This window comes from Schizosaccharomyces osmophilus, chromosome 3 (assembly GCF_027921745.1).
Source record: "Schizosaccharomyces osmophilus chromosome 3, complete sequence".
Classification (NCBI taxonomy): Eukaryota; Fungi; Ascomycota; class Schizosaccharomycetes; order Schizosaccharomycetales; family Schizosaccharomycetaceae; genus Schizosaccharomyces; species Schizosaccharomyces osmophilus.
The window spans coordinates 1337258-1353868 of record NC_079240.1 but is presented as its reverse complement, the minus strand read 5'-3'; the positions used below and the strand labels follow the sequence as shown (position 1 = coordinate 1353868).

The window sequence follows — 16611 nt, the reverse complement described above, 5'->3', positions numbered from 1 at the left end:
TTATTGTATAATCTTACTAGACAGTGTGATGGATGTTTAAAGGGCTTGATTTACGTTATCTTTATTTAGAAATGTTACGTTTTAATAATTTTTTTGTATAAAAACAAAAATAACCAAATATGTAGCATTTTATATCAATGTATTTACCCTAACACATATGATTGTTCTTTATTTTGGGGTTTGAAAAGGCCCTTTATTTTTTATTTTTTTCCAAAAATAACAGACTTTGGTAAAGTGAAAGTGCAGCAATACATATCCTTTCAATTGTTAGATGTCTAAGCAGCAATCGCCAGAATTGGACTTACCTTCTTTGGAGCTACTTTACGAACATAATGCAAACTTAATTCTTCGGGTTGCAATCGATATCTCATGGATGCCTCAATTCGCTGTATTGTTAATTTCGATATGCAGAGTTCTACTTACGTTTAGTATGTCTTCGACCGGAGGATCGTATCTCGAAAAGCAATGAACATGGACTTTTGGGAGTGAACGGTTTTCAAATAAGTGCTCTTTTCCTTCATAACATCCATTAAAGGCATCCAAAAATTCTAAAGCAGAGCCAGGAAGGTTCATGACATAGTGAGAAAATACTGGTGGGATACGAATGTCACGTTTGGAAGAAGAAGAAGAAGGAGTATCCATTGTGTTTCCTTTTGCAAGCTTTTTTGGGGGAGGGAGTTCTATGGTTTCTTGCTCTGAAAATTCCAACAATTCTTCAGTAGCCGAACGGATAAATTCGCGACCATCTTGGTTATATGCTTTTACAAAGTCTCCGACCTTATATATGTTAGTGATTATCTGTATAAAGCTTTGCCTACCTTATTGATCTGAACATTTTCAGCCAAACTTTCGTAGCTTGAAGGATTTAGATCATTCGCAAAAACGATAACCCGCTTTTTACCTGCAGGGCATGCGAAGGGACCAACGCCGGCCATAATATCACAAACCGCTTCGCCTTCTTGGAATTGGCTTACCAAGCGATCGTGTTCGGTGCTAAGGCGAGAATTCCAATACACCTTGGAAAAGTCAAATCGAAATTTGCAGTTGGATTCAGACTTTACTAGTTAGAAAAATTTTGAATGAACGACATACCTGAACCACCATGAAATCTGGGTCTCCGGCTAGAACTTCCATTTGGAACGTTCTGAACTTAGTGTCAATACTGTCTGTTTTGTTCACAACTGTCTTAATAGAAGGATTTTTATCAAGGATGACTTGACCTATGAGGTGCTTATACGGAAGCCATTCTTCTCGTAAGTTCATATGAGCAATATGACCTACAGCAGTAAATCCAGAAGGATGCTCCTCTTTTTGACCAGGAGGAAGAATAGCATCTAAAATGTCCTCTTTTCTGAGTTAGCAATAATCTAAAAACCGGCCATAATCTAGCTGAGCAAAACGCTCACATACCAGCTCTCCAGTAGTCATAATCTACGTTAAGCTTAAACGGAACTAATTTAACATTGTTTTCATTAATGAATGACTTGGTTGTTTCCGAAAGCCCCTCAGTCCCTATCCAATTATTAGCACACTCTTGTTCATTTATCCTACTACATAGTGCATACCATCTAATGTAGCTTTTTGATTTAAGAGTACCAGTTTATGGTCTTGATCCTGGTACACATGTTTTACTCGCGGTAGCTCCAACAAATCTCTTGAGTCGTTAATTAGCGTTTTCTTTGAGAGACCATCCAACGTACTTGCGACAAATTTTGTTCAAAATACCCACTTTTTGAGGAAGAACCCGAGCAGCTACGAGATTAAAAGACTTATTAAAAAGACCTTTGTCAACAACTTTTGAGAAAGGGCTCATATTAACTGGATCTAATCGCAACTCTTCTTCCATAATGTTTTAGTAATGTTGAAGAGTCTTTGGTAGTAAGTGGGTTCCAAATTCTCAATAGAACTAAAATTTACTTATGCCAGGAATTCTTTAAAGTGTAATGTTATTTCATTACAAAAACTGAAGCTTCAAAAAACTGTACTTTGGAACCCATTACTTTTTCTACAATAATGCACCTAGTTCTGAACATCAAGAGTTTTATGTTTCCACATAAGAGTTTCAAAATTAGTCTTTTTGAATAATGGCAGGGTTATAGAAATATGGTGACCTCAATGGGCGTTTTTGTTTGCCTATAATGAACAGATGCTATCCCTTGCCAATTATGTTCTTTTGTCTATAATAGGAAGAACGAACTCTTTTACGTGAGATTGCTCTTGCTTGAAAGTCCTAAACCTTTAGTTACGAATCATGGGTTTCAAATCTCGAGGAACCGGTTCAACGCTTGTGGAAAGATATCAGCGTCAGTAGAGATCATAAACAATTCCCTCTATTAATTGGTTTGTTTACTTTTTAATTCTTTAAGCACGCCGCCCTGGCTAGCCCAATTGTTTGTTTACATTGTGACATTCTGATGACAATGGCCATCTATTGTTTTTGTTTTGATTTATACATATATACAGACTTCCTTCTTAATTGCGTTCTCCCTTTTCCATTCACTATTAGGAATTGTGTAAAGGAATCCCATTTTGTGTTTATAAATTTCTGTACCAAAGAACCTGTCGACAGTGAACTGATTTAAGATTATAATTGTTTTGTTTTTTGACTATTTTTATTCTTAAGTAACTGCTACTTCTACTATTGCAACTTGCCTTTTTTGAAAGCTTGGAAAGTGTACTGCTTTCTTTCGGTTGCCTCAATTGTGTGTATTGGCATTTTATTCAGGAAGTGTGATTGAATTAATATTATCACAACTATTGCACATTGTTCCTTAAATTCTTACTTTTTTGAAATTGTCTTTTGTCCTTTAAGGAAAGTTTTTTTGAATCCTAACAATGTTGGGCAACCTGTATGAAAACAAAATTCTTTCTCAAAACCTTTTTTCTTACTCAGACGTTGCTTCTTCTACTCATTCATCTTTGACTAGTTCACCAATTAAGCAGTTCCTTCAGCAATTATGGAAGGTTGCCACTGTTAAGAATTCAAAAAAAATCCAGGATCCAGAATTTCCTGATCAGCCGGTCGAAAACATAAACGTTGAGATTCACGCTGTCGACCGATTTTATCCGTTGAAATACCTATCTTCCATTACTGAAGCAATGAGGAAAAGATATGAGGAGCCTACAGATGTTGTAAGTTCTAATCTCCTATTCAACTCTTTTAGTCATGGCTTATCATCCATTGTGTTCAATTACAAAAACTCTACCTATTTAAAGTTAGGTGCTTCAGATTCCTGTAATGATATGTTTGAAGATGCGCAGGTTTACAAACATGGTCTTTGCACAAAACGAGCACGCAGTAATATTTTATTGGCAATGAATTACTCTTCCAAGATATACAGGAAGCTATTTGATTATTTTAGGCAAGGAAAAGCTCCTTTATCGGTTCTCGTACACCATGTGATGCTTTATGATTACTATCCTGAGGAATTTCAAGATGTGCTATGGTCGGCCACGCAATGTCATGTAATGCATCAAGTGCGTTTAAATCGTGCAAGTTTACTTCAAGCGAGAGCATGTTATCAAAAGTTAGGAGACATTCGCATGTACTTTATAGATCCTGCCGATATGTATGTTCCTCCGGATTCTTTGAATTGGTTGATTGTCTGCATCAAAAATTTTCAAGCTATAATTCAACTAAGACATACTATGGATGCAAAGAAACTATTTCAAAGAAGGTCAAAGTATTTGACTTTGGCGCAGTTTGCAACCTCGAGCTCTGACCTGGGTTGGCTATGTATGATGTTGAGCATAGGACGAAATGCTTGTGCATTACCGATACATGGATATCTGGGCGCAAAGAAAGTTTTGTACCCAAGCATCATACCTGATAATGTTTTCTGTATGAGAAAAGTGGACTCTGTGTTATATAAAGAGATCCATAGTATACATCAATTTTTAGAATTTCAAGGGCGTTTGTTTATGGACCTCCAAGATTGTCAAACATTTCACAGAGAATACGAGATTTACCATTGCTATCGAACAGGAAAACCACTATACGAAAGTTACGAAGAAAAAGCAAGAGGCGATGACCCATTTGTTATGAGAAGCTATCCCAAGACGAATTTTGAATTAGCGATCAATTCCAATAAAGAAATTATTGAAAAGTATAAAAAAGTTTTTGAGTATAAAAGGAATGCTCTTCTCAAACCTGTCCTTGTTGGAAATGGACAAAAAGCCTCAAAAATTTACTAGTTTGGGTTATGATTTTACAAGGAAAAAAAGACCTCCAGTTGGCAATGTTAATGATTGTGTTTTTGTTTTCATACGATGTTTAATGAGTTAAGTAATGAAATAAGTTTTTCTACACATTCTTCTGTAATCTTAAATTCGCTTATAAAGCTGTAAATTACCTTTGTATATTTACTTGCGTTTGTTTATTTATTGAGTAAAGTGGACCAACGAAAAGCAGAACGCTTTACTATCACTGAATTATCGAAAGGTTCCTTGAAACACAATACGAATCAAGTAGAGATTTATCTCTTTAAACCAATTTTGGGTAGAGTACATAAGTAGCGTTAATAAATAATACGTTCATACGACTTACATAAAGCAACAATCACCACGTACATATGGAAGGAAATAACAATTACCAACTCTTTCAACAGTCTTCACGGATTTGATATATCTTTACAATCATTGGTATCCACCTATTCTTCGACGGCTGGTGGCTTCACTGAATCGGTTTGCTTTGCTCACTAGTGGATTCTCTGCTTTTAGGAACGAGTTCGTTACTGCTTTATGCAGAGTTTTGACCATTTATAAAGAATTCAAGCTCAAAGGTGTATCTCATTGGCATGATCAGATGGACAAGATGAAAGCAGTTTTGTTTCCAGGTCAGGGTGTTGAATGGCGAAGATCCATGCAGTCGCACCTTTCTAATAAAATTGTCGAAAAGACTTTGGTCGAAGCTGAACAAGTTACTAAAATCCCATTAAAAAAATATATACTGGACGCAAAGGTGGATCATGATTTGCCAAAATTGAGTACCATGATAGTTCAGCCTGCTATCCTAGCCTGCTCAGTAGGACTTTTTCGTGCATTCCTTAAACGAACTGGAAGCTCTGCGCTCTTTGTAGGGCACTCTTTAGGGGAATATTCGGCGCTAGTTGCAAGTCGAGCGCTATCTTTTCCCTCAGCTCTGAAACTAGTTATGGCTAGGGCAAAAGCAATGGATGAAGCTTGTCGACTTACTCAAGAAAAAACTTCTATGCTCGCATTAACTTTGTTTAATCGACCAACATATGCAACTAAATTTCAGGACGACATAATAAAAGCAAAAGAGCCTTTTTCCTTCATAGACATTGCCAATAATAATTCTTCTAGACAAACTGTGCTTTCCGGGAAATATGAAGAGCTTGCAATTCTTGCCGCTTCCATACAGTCAAAAACCGTGAACCTTGGTCGAGTCCGAGTAAATTGGTTAGACGTTGCAGGTGCATTTCATTCCCGTTATATGTCTCCTGCATTGCAACAATTGGAGGAAGCTCTCCTAAAGACTGAATTCCTCACAAGGGATACTTGCTTTCGATCCTCTAGCGGTGAGCTTCGATTGCCAATTGTGTCCAACGTTACAGCTGACTTGTATCCAATTGAAGCATCAAAAATACGAGAAATACTTCTTCTTCAATGTGTAAAACCCGTTCTTTTTTGGCAGAGTTTGTCTCGGCTAAAGTCTGAATATGGAATTACTCGATGCTATCCATGCGGGCCAGGCAGCACTATGCAATCCTTAGCAAAACAAAATGAGATGCATATCGAGGAGGTGTAATATTACTAAACTCCATCTTACTTGATATCCACTATACTGCCTTACCGGATCCAACAGCATCGATAAACGTATTTCGGATGCATGGGTTATTAAGTTCACCTACTGGACACTTGTTTATTATCAAAATAGAAATTGAAATAAAGCGCTTCAACTCATTTTACATTGCTGAACATACACGTTTACGAATCAATTATCATTACCCCCTTACTATATACTAATACCGGAAGGAACAATTTTGTCAATATGTCCACTCAAATAGCTAATATATTTAGAGCTGGTACACTACCATGGATTTTGAACATGCTTTCACAACCGTGCCATTTAAATATATTCTTTGACTTGCTATTCAAATGACAAGACAAGACGAAGGCAAGAACACAAACCCCAAATGTATGCATTTACTTAAGCTTCTTCTTAGGACGGAGTTGGTTGGTGTGACCACATTTTTTCTTACGGCAGTTGGTGGCACGGGGAGGAAGACGAGCATAGCACTTACGGCAAATTTGCTTTTCGCAGTTGTGCTTGCTGGCCAAGGCCTTCAAAGAGGGTTCAATGATACCACCACGAAGACGGAGAACCAAGTGAAGGGTAGACTCCTTTTGAATGTTGTAATCGGAAAGGGTACGGCCATCCTCCAATTGCTTACCAGCGAAAATCAAACGTTGTTGATCAGGAGGGATACCTTCCTTGTCTTGGATTTTGCTCTTGACATTGTCAATAGTGTCAGAAGACTCCACCTCAAGGGTGATAGTCTTACCAGTCAAAGTCTTGACGAAAATCTGCATGTTGGTGGTGGACAAAGGATCGCTGTTGTCGAATTATTCCTCTAGTTTTGGGCCCAAAAAAGCAGTCACGTGCATTTCCCATTAACTGAAACACTTTATGTCGTAAACCAAGATAACGCGATGCAGCGAACCTGTAGCTTTGGGTAATAGAATTGTGTTTGTCATTACCAAGACATAAAAATCCAAGCAACTTTATGTAAAATGTTATTTTATTCTTGATGAATCATATCTGAATTGGAGACTTTATTTTCCCTACCGCTTGCTTAAAAATCTTTACTCAAAGTCATCCTCGTGATGAAAGGTTCTATTAGGTCGGACGAAAAGTCATCTGGGAAGCTGCCGATATAAACTGTTAAATCGAGGTTTTTGTTGTATTTTTATTGTGTGAACTGGAACAAGGGACTTGCGAATATCGTATAGGAATTGTTATGGCGACTTGTTTACCATACTACAAGCTAATAAAGTGTAAGAGGATGACAGCTGTTGAACCGTTGGACTACATAATGAAGTATTTTAAAGATGCTAGGCTAGTTAAATGTGCGTATGGGTGCTCCATGACCTCTCTGTATTACATGATCCATAATGATGTTCTTATAAAGGCCGACCGCTTGAGATTCTCAATTGAAATCCATGTTGACTAAAGATAAACACTAATTCCTTGAAACTTACAAGAAATATTATTTTCCTATGATTCAAAACGTTTGGGTTGTTTTGGTCCTTTCGCAATTGCTTCTTGGTTCCTTAACCATTTTTACATAGTAGAGTTGGTACTCAAGTTGCTTCGAATGTTTGTGTTTTGCCCCATAACATTGAAGGAAAACAATTCCACTGTGAATACTAGTCCTAATGAATTAACGGCAAAAGAATTTGTCAATGCCGAATACATTATACACTTATCGAGGAAAGCACTTCGGCTTCCTATTAGAACAAGTATGGCTACTCTTGAAATTCAAACATTCTTCTTTTATAATTCATTATGATGGCTTACAAATGCAAAAGTCAAAGAGTAATGGAAACAAGTTTTAACGACTAAAAGTGCCAAGCATGGATGATGCTTCAGCAACATTAGCTTTCTTAACAATACTGGAAGTCGATTTTACAGACATATGCAAAGTTATGTTCCATAGAAAAGTTACCTTAATCGAACTTGGCAGAAGCTTTTTAGGTTCCGTATTGAAAGCTATCCTGTGTGCTTGTTAGAAAGTATAACTTCGTAATGGTTCCTATGTATTGCACATCATTAGAACTGCACAGAGTTACAGCAGCAGTTGTTGATGAATATTTCCGGGATATTCATAGATACCTGATTGCTTTTTTTATAATTTCGAGACTACCAGAAGAGTGGTGAGTAATCATGCTTTACCAAGTAGAGAAAGTATTTATTGCTTGTAATACACCAGATGAAGTAAATAAAAATCCATTCCTTAGCAATTCTGTTAATGAAGGTGCAATTTATGAAACCCCAATGAAGGGCAAGTGAGTGAAGGAGAATAGGACAGATCACGGGCATCCCTATTGCCTTTACATTGTGATTTTGCGACAATTTTTAAAATACAAATAGATCCTATCCTGCCTAAAGCTCACAAATACATTCCTCATTTCTACCACCAGCATTATCAAAAACACAGCTTCAAAAAGGAAATCATAAGTAAAAACGAGTATAATTTGAATACTACTGCTTATACTTTTCAGTACTTAGATTTCTATAAAAGAAAAAACGAGATTTCGGCAAGCCTACAATAGCAAAACTAACTGTATATGAGGAATTTGACATTTTATTGAGAATCACCGTATCCGGTAGTCAGGGCATTGAAAATAGTGAATTCATAGAATAAGACAAGGAAAGTTATAAAATTTATTGGTCCAAACTTACTGTTACCATATAAAGCAAAGTAACTAGATAATAGTAGACATAATGGAAAACTAGGGGAAAATAAAACAGATTTCACCTAGTTTTCTTGACTAGATGCATGAGTTAAAGATGAGAGGGGGAATCCATTTTACATAAACGAAGCAGGCTTTGCATGCAAACGAGAGAAGTTCATAGATAAATAACATGAAAAAGCTCAAAGTCTCTCCATTTTTTCAAGAATGGCACGAGTAAATTCCTCAGTGTTGGCGGTACCGTTCAAATCTTTAGTGACAGTCTTGCCGTCCTCAAGAACAGAATAAGTGGCAGCATTGATCAAGTCAGCATATTCCTTCAAGTTAAGGTGACGAAGCATCATGCAAGCACTAAGGATCATGGCGGTAGGGTTGGCTTCATTACGTCCGGTAATGTTTAATTGAGTATGGCGGCAGCCAGGTTCGAAAAGAGCATTCTCATGTCCAAAGTTACCACCGGGGACAACGCCAGGACCACCAACGAGGCCACTACCGATGTTGCTTAAGATGCTTCCGTACAAATTGGGAGTAACAAGTACATCGAATTGTTGAGGGCGAGAGACGGCCTGCATAGAAGCATTGTCAACGATCAAATCATTTGCAGTAATAGACTCGTAATTAGCAGCGGTGTTGTAAAATGTTTTACGGAAAAGACCGTCAGCCATCTTCATAATATTAGCTTTATGAATACAAGTAACTGACTTTCTGTTGTTTTTAAGAGCAAAGTCAAAAGCAAATTGAGCAATACGCTTCGACTTTGCTTCGGTTATAATTTTAAGAGACTCAACCACACCGGGAACGGATTGATGCTCTAATCCGGAATACTCACCTTCGGTATTTTCACGAATAAGAGCAAAGTCGACACCGGTATGACGAGTCTTTAAGCCCGGGATGTTTTTTATGAGCGATAAGGATGCATACAAGTCTAATTCCTTACGTAAAGCAACGTTAAAAGAAGTGTGTCCGTCGCGTTCGGAAGGAGTGTAAAAAATTCCCTTCAAACCAACCTTGTTACGCTTCATAGATTGAATTGCTTCATGTAAAGCCACTTCTGTTGGTTTGTCTCTCTTGTCCATTCCCGTCACATCGATTTCTTCAAACTCTACAGGGACATTGGCAGCCTTGAAGATAGTCGAAACCGAGTTGGATATTTCTTTGCCGGTACCGTCTCCTGGGATCAAAGTTACCGTGTACTTTCCACCATATTTTAAAGGCTGGAATACAGATGACCTCCTAACTGCTGTTTGAAACATTTCTATTTACTGTTTTCTAATCAACTTGGGTCCCTTCAACCTGTTTTGTTGTTGGTAGAGGAAAAGCGGGTAGCTCACTCGAAATCCCTTTGAAACCGATGATGATGCTTGTGCTCTCTAGTGCAATCAAAACCCGCGTAGGGTTACATGCTTTGTTACTTGTTACCTAAAATAGAATTATGTGACAACAAAGTCAAATGGAAATTCAAAAGAAAGAGAATGTAATCTACAATGAAAGTACTGACTTGTTGCAGAATGAGCTTACCTGTTCTTATATTAAATGGTGGATGCTTGTCGTTGTATATGACGAGGCATATGTACGAACTTTTATGAAATTGAGTGATTATAGAATGTCTCTACGAACGCTTTATGCATTCTTCATGCTACGAAAAAGAAACAGACCCTGTTGTGCAGCTTAGCTGGATTAGGTTTATGAACGAAAAGGGCGAGTTATTTCATAAATAAAATTATCCCTAATGGTTTACATAACTTTCATAAGAAAATTAATGACGGTAACGTCTCAAGCAAAGATGGTAAGATAAACGGATTCGCTTAACAACGGAAAGTGAAATGAAAATAAATTTATGGCTATGTGTGCATGCGGTTGACCATAGCAATAATAGCACAGCATCCAAAAGGACGCATAATGAGTACCAACAAAAGCGTATATGGGGTCGAATATGGATGAGAATGTAGAAATAATAAAGAAAAAGTAAACAAAAGATTCCAGATTTTCTGTTATTTGGGAAAACAACTATTCTTGACCGAAACCAATGGTTTCTTCAACGGCAATAGACAACTTATGATCCAACTCATGCTTAGATATGTATGGAGGAAGATCCAGTCGATTAAAGCAAGTATGTGCTTTAGGTAATTTTGATGATTCACCAGACTTTTCAATCGTGAACCTTCGGGGTCCATCGCTTCCCTGTAAATCTTTGAAACCATTCACAGGTATACGGCTTGTACCCGTAGTGAACTGCAAAAGTCGCGACTTCTTTTCATTGCTCCATTCATTCATAAGTTCCCAGAACCATTTTATAAGTGGGTCAGAATCGCTGTATGAACGATAATCAGTATGCTTTATCCAGTCATCCATATCAACTTCCGAGATACCACCAATTAAAAGCTCCAATTCCCGTTCATCAAACACATTAATCAAGTCTTGGGGAATAAGTTCACTAAATCCTTCATGAAAAGCACCAAATTGACCTTCTATGCGCTTCTCTACGCGCCAAACCGTCACCAAATCAACGTATTCTCTTTTGTTTTCTTCAGTTACTTCTATATTACGTCCATCGGGCTTCAAATCAATCGTGACCACTTCACCAAAACGATTATCTTCCACGCTGAATGTCAAATCCAGAATCCCCGTAATATCATTTTTCAAAATCCAAACTAAGCTTCGATAATATTCTGCATCCATACTTTCCATGTCCTGCAAACTTATTTTCTTTTGCAGAATCATCTTGTAAAAAGAGACGACAAAGAAGGCATCAACAAAACGTCGATGAAAAACTGCTAGTCCAATTACACGTCCAATAAACTTGAAATAGTTTAGGTGTTCGGGATTGATTCCAGAATGTGGGTTGATTTGTAATGTATAGTTATCCATGGAAGAATATTCAAATAGACAGTAAAAAGGGTTAAACATTTCATGAGACAGCAGATAAAAGTATTCACGCGATAAACCACCATAATCTAATCCGTCTTCTCCTTCAAATTTAATCATCAAGCGTTTTTTCAGGTCTGACGCCGACTGTCGCATGATTTCTGCGTATGAATCTTCAAAGATGCTGGTTCGCCTAACTTTAATATGGCATTGTCCAGGCAAAGGATGCAAAGCTGGTTGAGATAAAAAGTAAATAAGTTTTCGTCGAAAATCGCGCTTATACTGTGGAACATTTTGATCCAGAGATGAAGGAAGACGTGGATCATCCCAAGTAGTCGTTTTCGTATTGTGATCTACAAAATATACTCGAGCGGTATTGGTGAGACGCATTTCCCAGCCACTAGGGAGTGGGCCCAATTGCGATACAGGTTGTTGTTGTATTGTCGCATTGTTTGGACCACCATATGTCCGAATATACTGCTGTCGGCGTGGATCAACCCAGGTTGTAGTCCTTGTGTTGTGGTCTACAAAGTAAGGACGGCCTTCCGGAGTGTACCTCTGTTCCCATCCAGGAGGAAGCTCACCAGAACCAGCAGTAGTAGCGTTCGATGTCAACATACTGGCTTCAGTACGTCTAGCTGGAACACTGGAAGGAGGCTGAAGACCTTCAGTAACCGCATTTCTTTCTTCGTTCACGACTGGAGGTTGATCGTTGCCTATAATAGCACCCAGGTTGGGACGTATCCAGGTTGTGCTCCGAGTGTTATGATCAACATAGTACGTACGGCCCAGATTGTCGGTCCGTCTCTCCCATCCAGGTGGAAGTCTTCCGTATTGATCTTCAAAGGAACTGTACGTGCGCGGCTCAGTGGGAACAGCGGCAGCACTGTCGCCGGTGCTTCGAGAAGGCGTGGTGGTCCCAGAACCTCTTTCAGATTCAGCATTAGAGATACTCGTACCAGAAGCAGCAGCTGAAGGAACTTGTAAACCGGATTGGGTAGTGGTTGAGAGATTTAAAATGATTTTCCCGTGAACCACTGTATTCTCATTAGACTTTTTCAGTTCACGAGTCAACATCTCGTCTCCGCCTACTACTAAATCTATCACGTCGCCAATTCGAACATTTATTACACCGAGGAAACCTTGACCCTTCTTTTTAAACTTCTTTTGGTCAAATATTTGAATAGCAATCGTGCTATTTTCACCGACGTTTCTGCATGTTGTTAGTTAAGCCAAAAAGAAAAAGATAAAAATAGGACAGGCATGCAGGAAACATCAAGTCCCCTAACGCTTTCCAGATATGGTAGGTAAAGGGACATCCGCCTTTAAGCCTACCGGAAGAACTTGACTTACACTTCAAAGGTCTCATTCCAATAAGGATTTAAAGTCTTCTTTATGGCGGTAGTAGTATGTGTTTGTTCACCATCTACAGTTAACACCGCAAAAGGATCTGGAAATCGGAAAACATCACGTTTGTAAAGGCCATCAGCTGCGACAACTACATTTAATTAGCGAGAACTCCTCTACAAGTCATATACCTGTTACTCGAAGATTTCGAGTCCTAAAAAACATATAGTTAGCTTCATGTTCATACAACCAAAACAAACCACGTACTGATTAAAACTTGACATATGTATGAAACCAATATTTTGTTATGCAATAATATCTTCAATTTCTCGTAGATGTTCAGAGTAAGGTCCAATCCTTTGTCTGCGTTTACGCTCTGAAAGCGAAAATCAAACGCACCAATTGTCCTCGAAAAGTATTTTACGCTTTCGTATAATAAATAATACTTAAAATAATCAAATATCAATCCAAATTCGTGCTTTGAAGGCACAACTTGAAATCCGACGGATTTCGCGTAGTAAGTAAGAAAATCCAACTACATACCACGCATTTTGATGAGCTTTTCTTCAATGAATAAGCTAAGCTATTTTATCTCGTTATCACAACGTACCGTATTGGAATTTACAGCACAATCAAATATAAGGATGAAATGTTCCATATCGGATGTACTTTACAATTGAATAATACTTACAACATAATGAGTGAAAGAAGTGTAAATAAAGACATTTGTTTGTTTAAGAGATTATGATTACCAAGGATATTATAAAGCTTATAATGTAAAAACAGATTGTAGTTACATAAAACAAGTAGATGAGAGTACTTGGAAAATGGAGTTTGAGACCAGACTCACAGGCTGTGCATTTTAAGATCCAAATGAATGACAATTAGATTTCAAGCAAGAGAAATGAAAAAGAAATTCATAACTGTGCTAACTTATTTGTACAGAAGCTTTATGGGCCTTAACAACCAAATGTGTGAACGACGAAGAAAAAAATCAAGGGGAACTAGGAAGAAGAAATATTTGATTTTCTATAATTGTGATGTCCATAAACATCAAAAGCACGAGTTTTGACATAGGAAACGAGTAAAGAAGCTTGCACACTTTAATATCCCTCGTAAATGTATAGCGTTACATATAAAAGGGATGGTCTAGAAGAAAACAAACTAATGTGAAACGAGAAAGTAAGTAAATAAAATAAAGAAAAATAAACAGATGCAGAAAATCATGGAAAGAAGGTAGGTAATGCGGGAATAAAGGAAAGGTTTCGAGATGTCAAACGATCGGATGAAAGCACTTGCAAAGCTAGATGCTTGTTTGGCATCTAGCAAATATATCAATTTTTTACATTTTTAGTGAGAAGAAACGAAAAAGAGTGTTCCGTTCTATAAATCAAGGAGGTTAAATCAAACAAGTAAATACCCAAATAAAGTTCATTTCTTTTGAACATATCAGACGTTCAATCACAAGAAAACATGGCTTATACCAATTGAGCGTCTTCTTATATATTAATTAAGTGTGAGCATGCATAGCAAAGCCATTTAGATCTCACAAATTTACCCACCATAAAGGTTAATAGCAATCATAGCTGCCAGAGATCAGTAGCAACGATTTTGTGAAAAGAATATCATAGGGCTCTATAATATTCATGAGATGATTACAATTAAATCATGTTTTGACGAAGAGCCTCACCAGAGGTGCGACGTGGCACCTGACTACTATCGGCAAATGGAGAGTAGTTAGGCTGGCTTGTAACACTTTCACTTGGCGAAGGACGACGAGAATTGCGGGATAGCAATCTGGAAGACTCAGAAGAGTTTGGAGGAGCCTCACTAGTCTGACTTTCAGTATCACTTTCAGGAATGGTAGCTAAAGGGCCTTCAAAGAAAGCTTCAGATCCATTTTGCTCCGCTTCGTCTTGATTATGTTCATCAAAAGGAGACGCGCCTAACCCTTCAGAAAAATTGCTCCCATTGTTGGCAGCTTGAGGACCCGCTGTATTGTCGGGAGGACTCGGTTGGGTAGGATTGCCAATAGGTCGGACCATACGATTTGAAGCAACAGAATTGTTTGGAGCATTACGATTGGCCGCAGCGGCTCCACCCGCCAAACCTGCACCTGCACCTGCAGCAGCTCCAGGGGCAGCCGCCGTACCTGGGCTAGGGCGTGCAGTACTTGTAGAATTTTGAGAAGCACCGGTGTTTGGAGGTGAGGCATTAGGAGGCGAGGCGTTGGGAGGTGAGGCGTTGGGAGCGGCAGCAGCAGGTCTGGTAGCAATAGGACGACCGGAACCAGTACTAGCGACAGCTGGAGCAGGACTTCCGCTCCAACCCCGATACCTATCGGGGGAAGAGGCTCGGTTCGGGCCACGGAAATTGTTGCTTTGATTGGGATTGAAGCCATACTCCTCAACTTCTTGCATGCGCTCGGCTTTAATTCGTTTGGCTCGTTGAAGTCTCTTCCAAAAGAAGATACCGAGGCCAATTAAAATGAGTACCACACCGATAGGAATGGCAACCGCACACCCAATGACCACGCTTTTATGATTACTACCACCAGTCTTTTTAGAGTCAGAAGCCAAATGACCAGAGGCAGAAAGCGATGTTTTACTAGAATGAGGTTGAGAAGTGGCCGAGCTTACAGGAGAGGAAGTATTCCAGTTGGGAGAACCAGTATGGGAAACATATGAAGTTGAAATTTCAGTAACGAAAGAGGGTCCATCACTGTAAACGCTACTGACGATGCTTCCAGAAGAACTGACTAAATCCGAAGATGAAGGAGAACTGGAGGAACTAGATCCGGAGTCGCTGGAACTACCACTGCCGTCACCTCCCTGACCCGACGAAGAAGTGGTAGAAGGACTTTGACTGGAAGTGCTGGAACCACCGTTGTCGTCGCTCGAGGATGACGGTGCCGTCGAACTAGTAGCGTCAGAGGAAGAGGAAGGTGAACCCAACGCAGAGGTGGGCGATGCGTCACTACTGGATAGAGGGGTGGAGGAAACTGAAGCAGGTGCTGTAGTAGAGCTGAACGTGTTATCCGCGCTTGTATTATTCATGGCGACAGCAATTATGCAGGTTCAAATCCCCGTCTCCGAAAAAAGATAGTTTCGCTTAGCTTCTGGTTTTATAAAAGATAGAAGAGATTTTCTTTTATTTTTATTAATGGAATCAATAAAAAAGTTTTTGAATTGCTTCCTTCTTGTTTCTTTTTTTTTCGTTCCTTAAAATGGTTGATCGTGGTTGAGAAAGAAAAGTAAAGTTGATATTCTCGATATGTTTATAGGGGAAGGAGAGTGCACTACGTTGAACAAAAAAATGTTCCTAAATACTTAATGAAACAGGAAGAAGGAAATACACTTTATTTGTTTTTACTTATTTTTATGGTTTCTTTCTTTTCACTGTGTTGTTTTTTTTTTAAAAAAAAGAAACTTTATTTTCTGGTTCAATGTTACCATTATACATCAAAGGGGATTGCGACAATCCGAATATAGGTGGTATACGTTATAAGCAAAATATAAAAAGATAAAAGAAAGAAAACTAAATGAAATATAATTAATTATGATACTAGTGAGAACCCTGAAAATCGGAGACCAAATGGCTTCAGGTTTTCAAAGTAATTTCTGATATAAGGTGTTGGATTTCATAATCTCTTTCTCAATACAAAACCACCAACTGTAAAAGCCATGGTTTACTATAAGCATTTACAAGTGTAGTGTATTCACCGGAAGGAAATGAAATGGAATCAAACTAACCGTTCATCTTTCAATTAAAATAGGGGAATAGCTTAACCACAACCAAAAAAAATTTTGGATATGAAAAGCCTTCGTCAATAAATACCTCTTATAATTAAGTAAACCTCGTCGAAGAAAAAATTAAAGCCATAGAAATCATGAAAATATGCAAGGATTCAACAGATCAATGATATAAACCAAGTTGTGTAATGCAAAAGAAAGAATCTTC

The 16611-nt window shown here is 38.3% G+C and overlaps 7 protein-coding genes across 7 annotated transcripts; 2 read left to right on the top strand and 5 right to left on the bottom strand.

Annotated features, from left to right (window-relative positions):
* Window positions 1-200: 200 nt before the first annotated feature.
* Window positions 201-1846, bottom strand: trm5 (tRNA (guanine(37)-N(1))-methyltransferase activity Trm5; the record flags this gene model as incomplete). Its single annotated transcript, XM_056183421.1, has 8 exons — window positions 201-257; window positions 306-386; window positions 424-777; window positions 819-1055; window positions 1093-1346; window positions 1411-1512; window positions 1566-1654; window positions 1701-1846. 8 exons carry the CDS (start codon window positions 1844-1846, stop codon window positions 201-203), a joined length of 1320 nt encoding a protein of 439 aa, XP_056039691.1.
* Window positions 1847-2835: 989 nt separating this feature from the next.
* Window positions 2836-4194, top strand: mug132 (UPF0300 family protein 3; the record flags this gene model as incomplete). Its single annotated transcript, XM_056183420.1, has 1 exon — window positions 2836-4194. One exon carries the CDS (start codon window positions 2836-2838, stop codon window positions 4192-4194), a length of 1359 nt encoding a protein of 452 aa, XP_056039847.1.
* A 610-nt stretch (window positions 4195-4804) lies between these two features.
* mct1 (mitochondrial [acyl-carrier protein] S-malonyltransferase Mct1) lies at window positions 4805-5770 on the top strand (the record flags this gene model as incomplete). Its single annotated transcript, XM_056183419.1, has 1 exon — window positions 4805-5770. One exon carries the CDS (start codon window positions 4805-4807, stop codon window positions 5768-5770), a length of 966 nt encoding a protein of 321 aa, XP_056039276.1.
* Window positions 5771-6168: 398 nt separating this feature from the next.
* On the bottom strand, window positions 6169-6555 carry ubi1 (ribosomal-ubiquitin fusion protein Ubi1; the record flags this gene model as incomplete). Its single annotated transcript, XM_056183882.1, has 1 exon — window positions 6169-6555. The coding sequence occupies one exon, from the start codon at window positions 6553-6555 to the stop codon at window positions 6169-6171; it is 387 nt and encodes a 128-aa protein (XP_056039045.1).
* A 2066-nt stretch (window positions 6556-8621) lies between these two features.
* On the bottom strand, window positions 8622-9692 carry idh1 (isocitrate dehydrogenase (NAD+) subunit 1 Idh1; the record flags this gene model as incomplete). The annotated part of the gene is made up of 1 exon (XM_056183418.1): window positions 8622-9692. The coding sequence occupies one exon, from the start codon at window positions 9690-9692 to the stop codon at window positions 8622-8624; it is 1071 nt and encodes a 356-aa protein (XP_056039285.1).
* A 754-nt stretch (window positions 9693-10446) lies between these two features.
* pub1 (HECT-type ubiquitin-protein ligase E3 Pub1) lies at window positions 10447-12935 on the bottom strand (the record flags this gene model as incomplete). The annotated part of the gene is made up of 4 exons (XM_056183417.1): window positions 10447-12517; window positions 12658-12802; window positions 12843-12865; window positions 12919-12935. The coding sequence occupies 4 exons, from the start codon at window positions 12933-12935 to the stop codon at window positions 10447-10449; spliced, it is 2256 nt and encodes a 751-aa protein (XP_056039343.1).
* A 1377-nt stretch (window positions 12936-14312) lies between these two features.
* mtl2 (plasma membrane-associated serine-rich cell wall sensor Mtl2) lies at window positions 14313-15707 on the bottom strand (the record flags this gene model as incomplete). Its single annotated transcript, XM_056183416.1, has 1 exon — window positions 14313-15707. The coding sequence occupies one exon, from the start codon at window positions 15705-15707 to the stop codon at window positions 14313-14315; it is 1395 nt and encodes a 464-aa protein (XP_056039291.1).
* Between the last annotated feature and the right edge of the window lie 904 nt (window positions 15708-16611).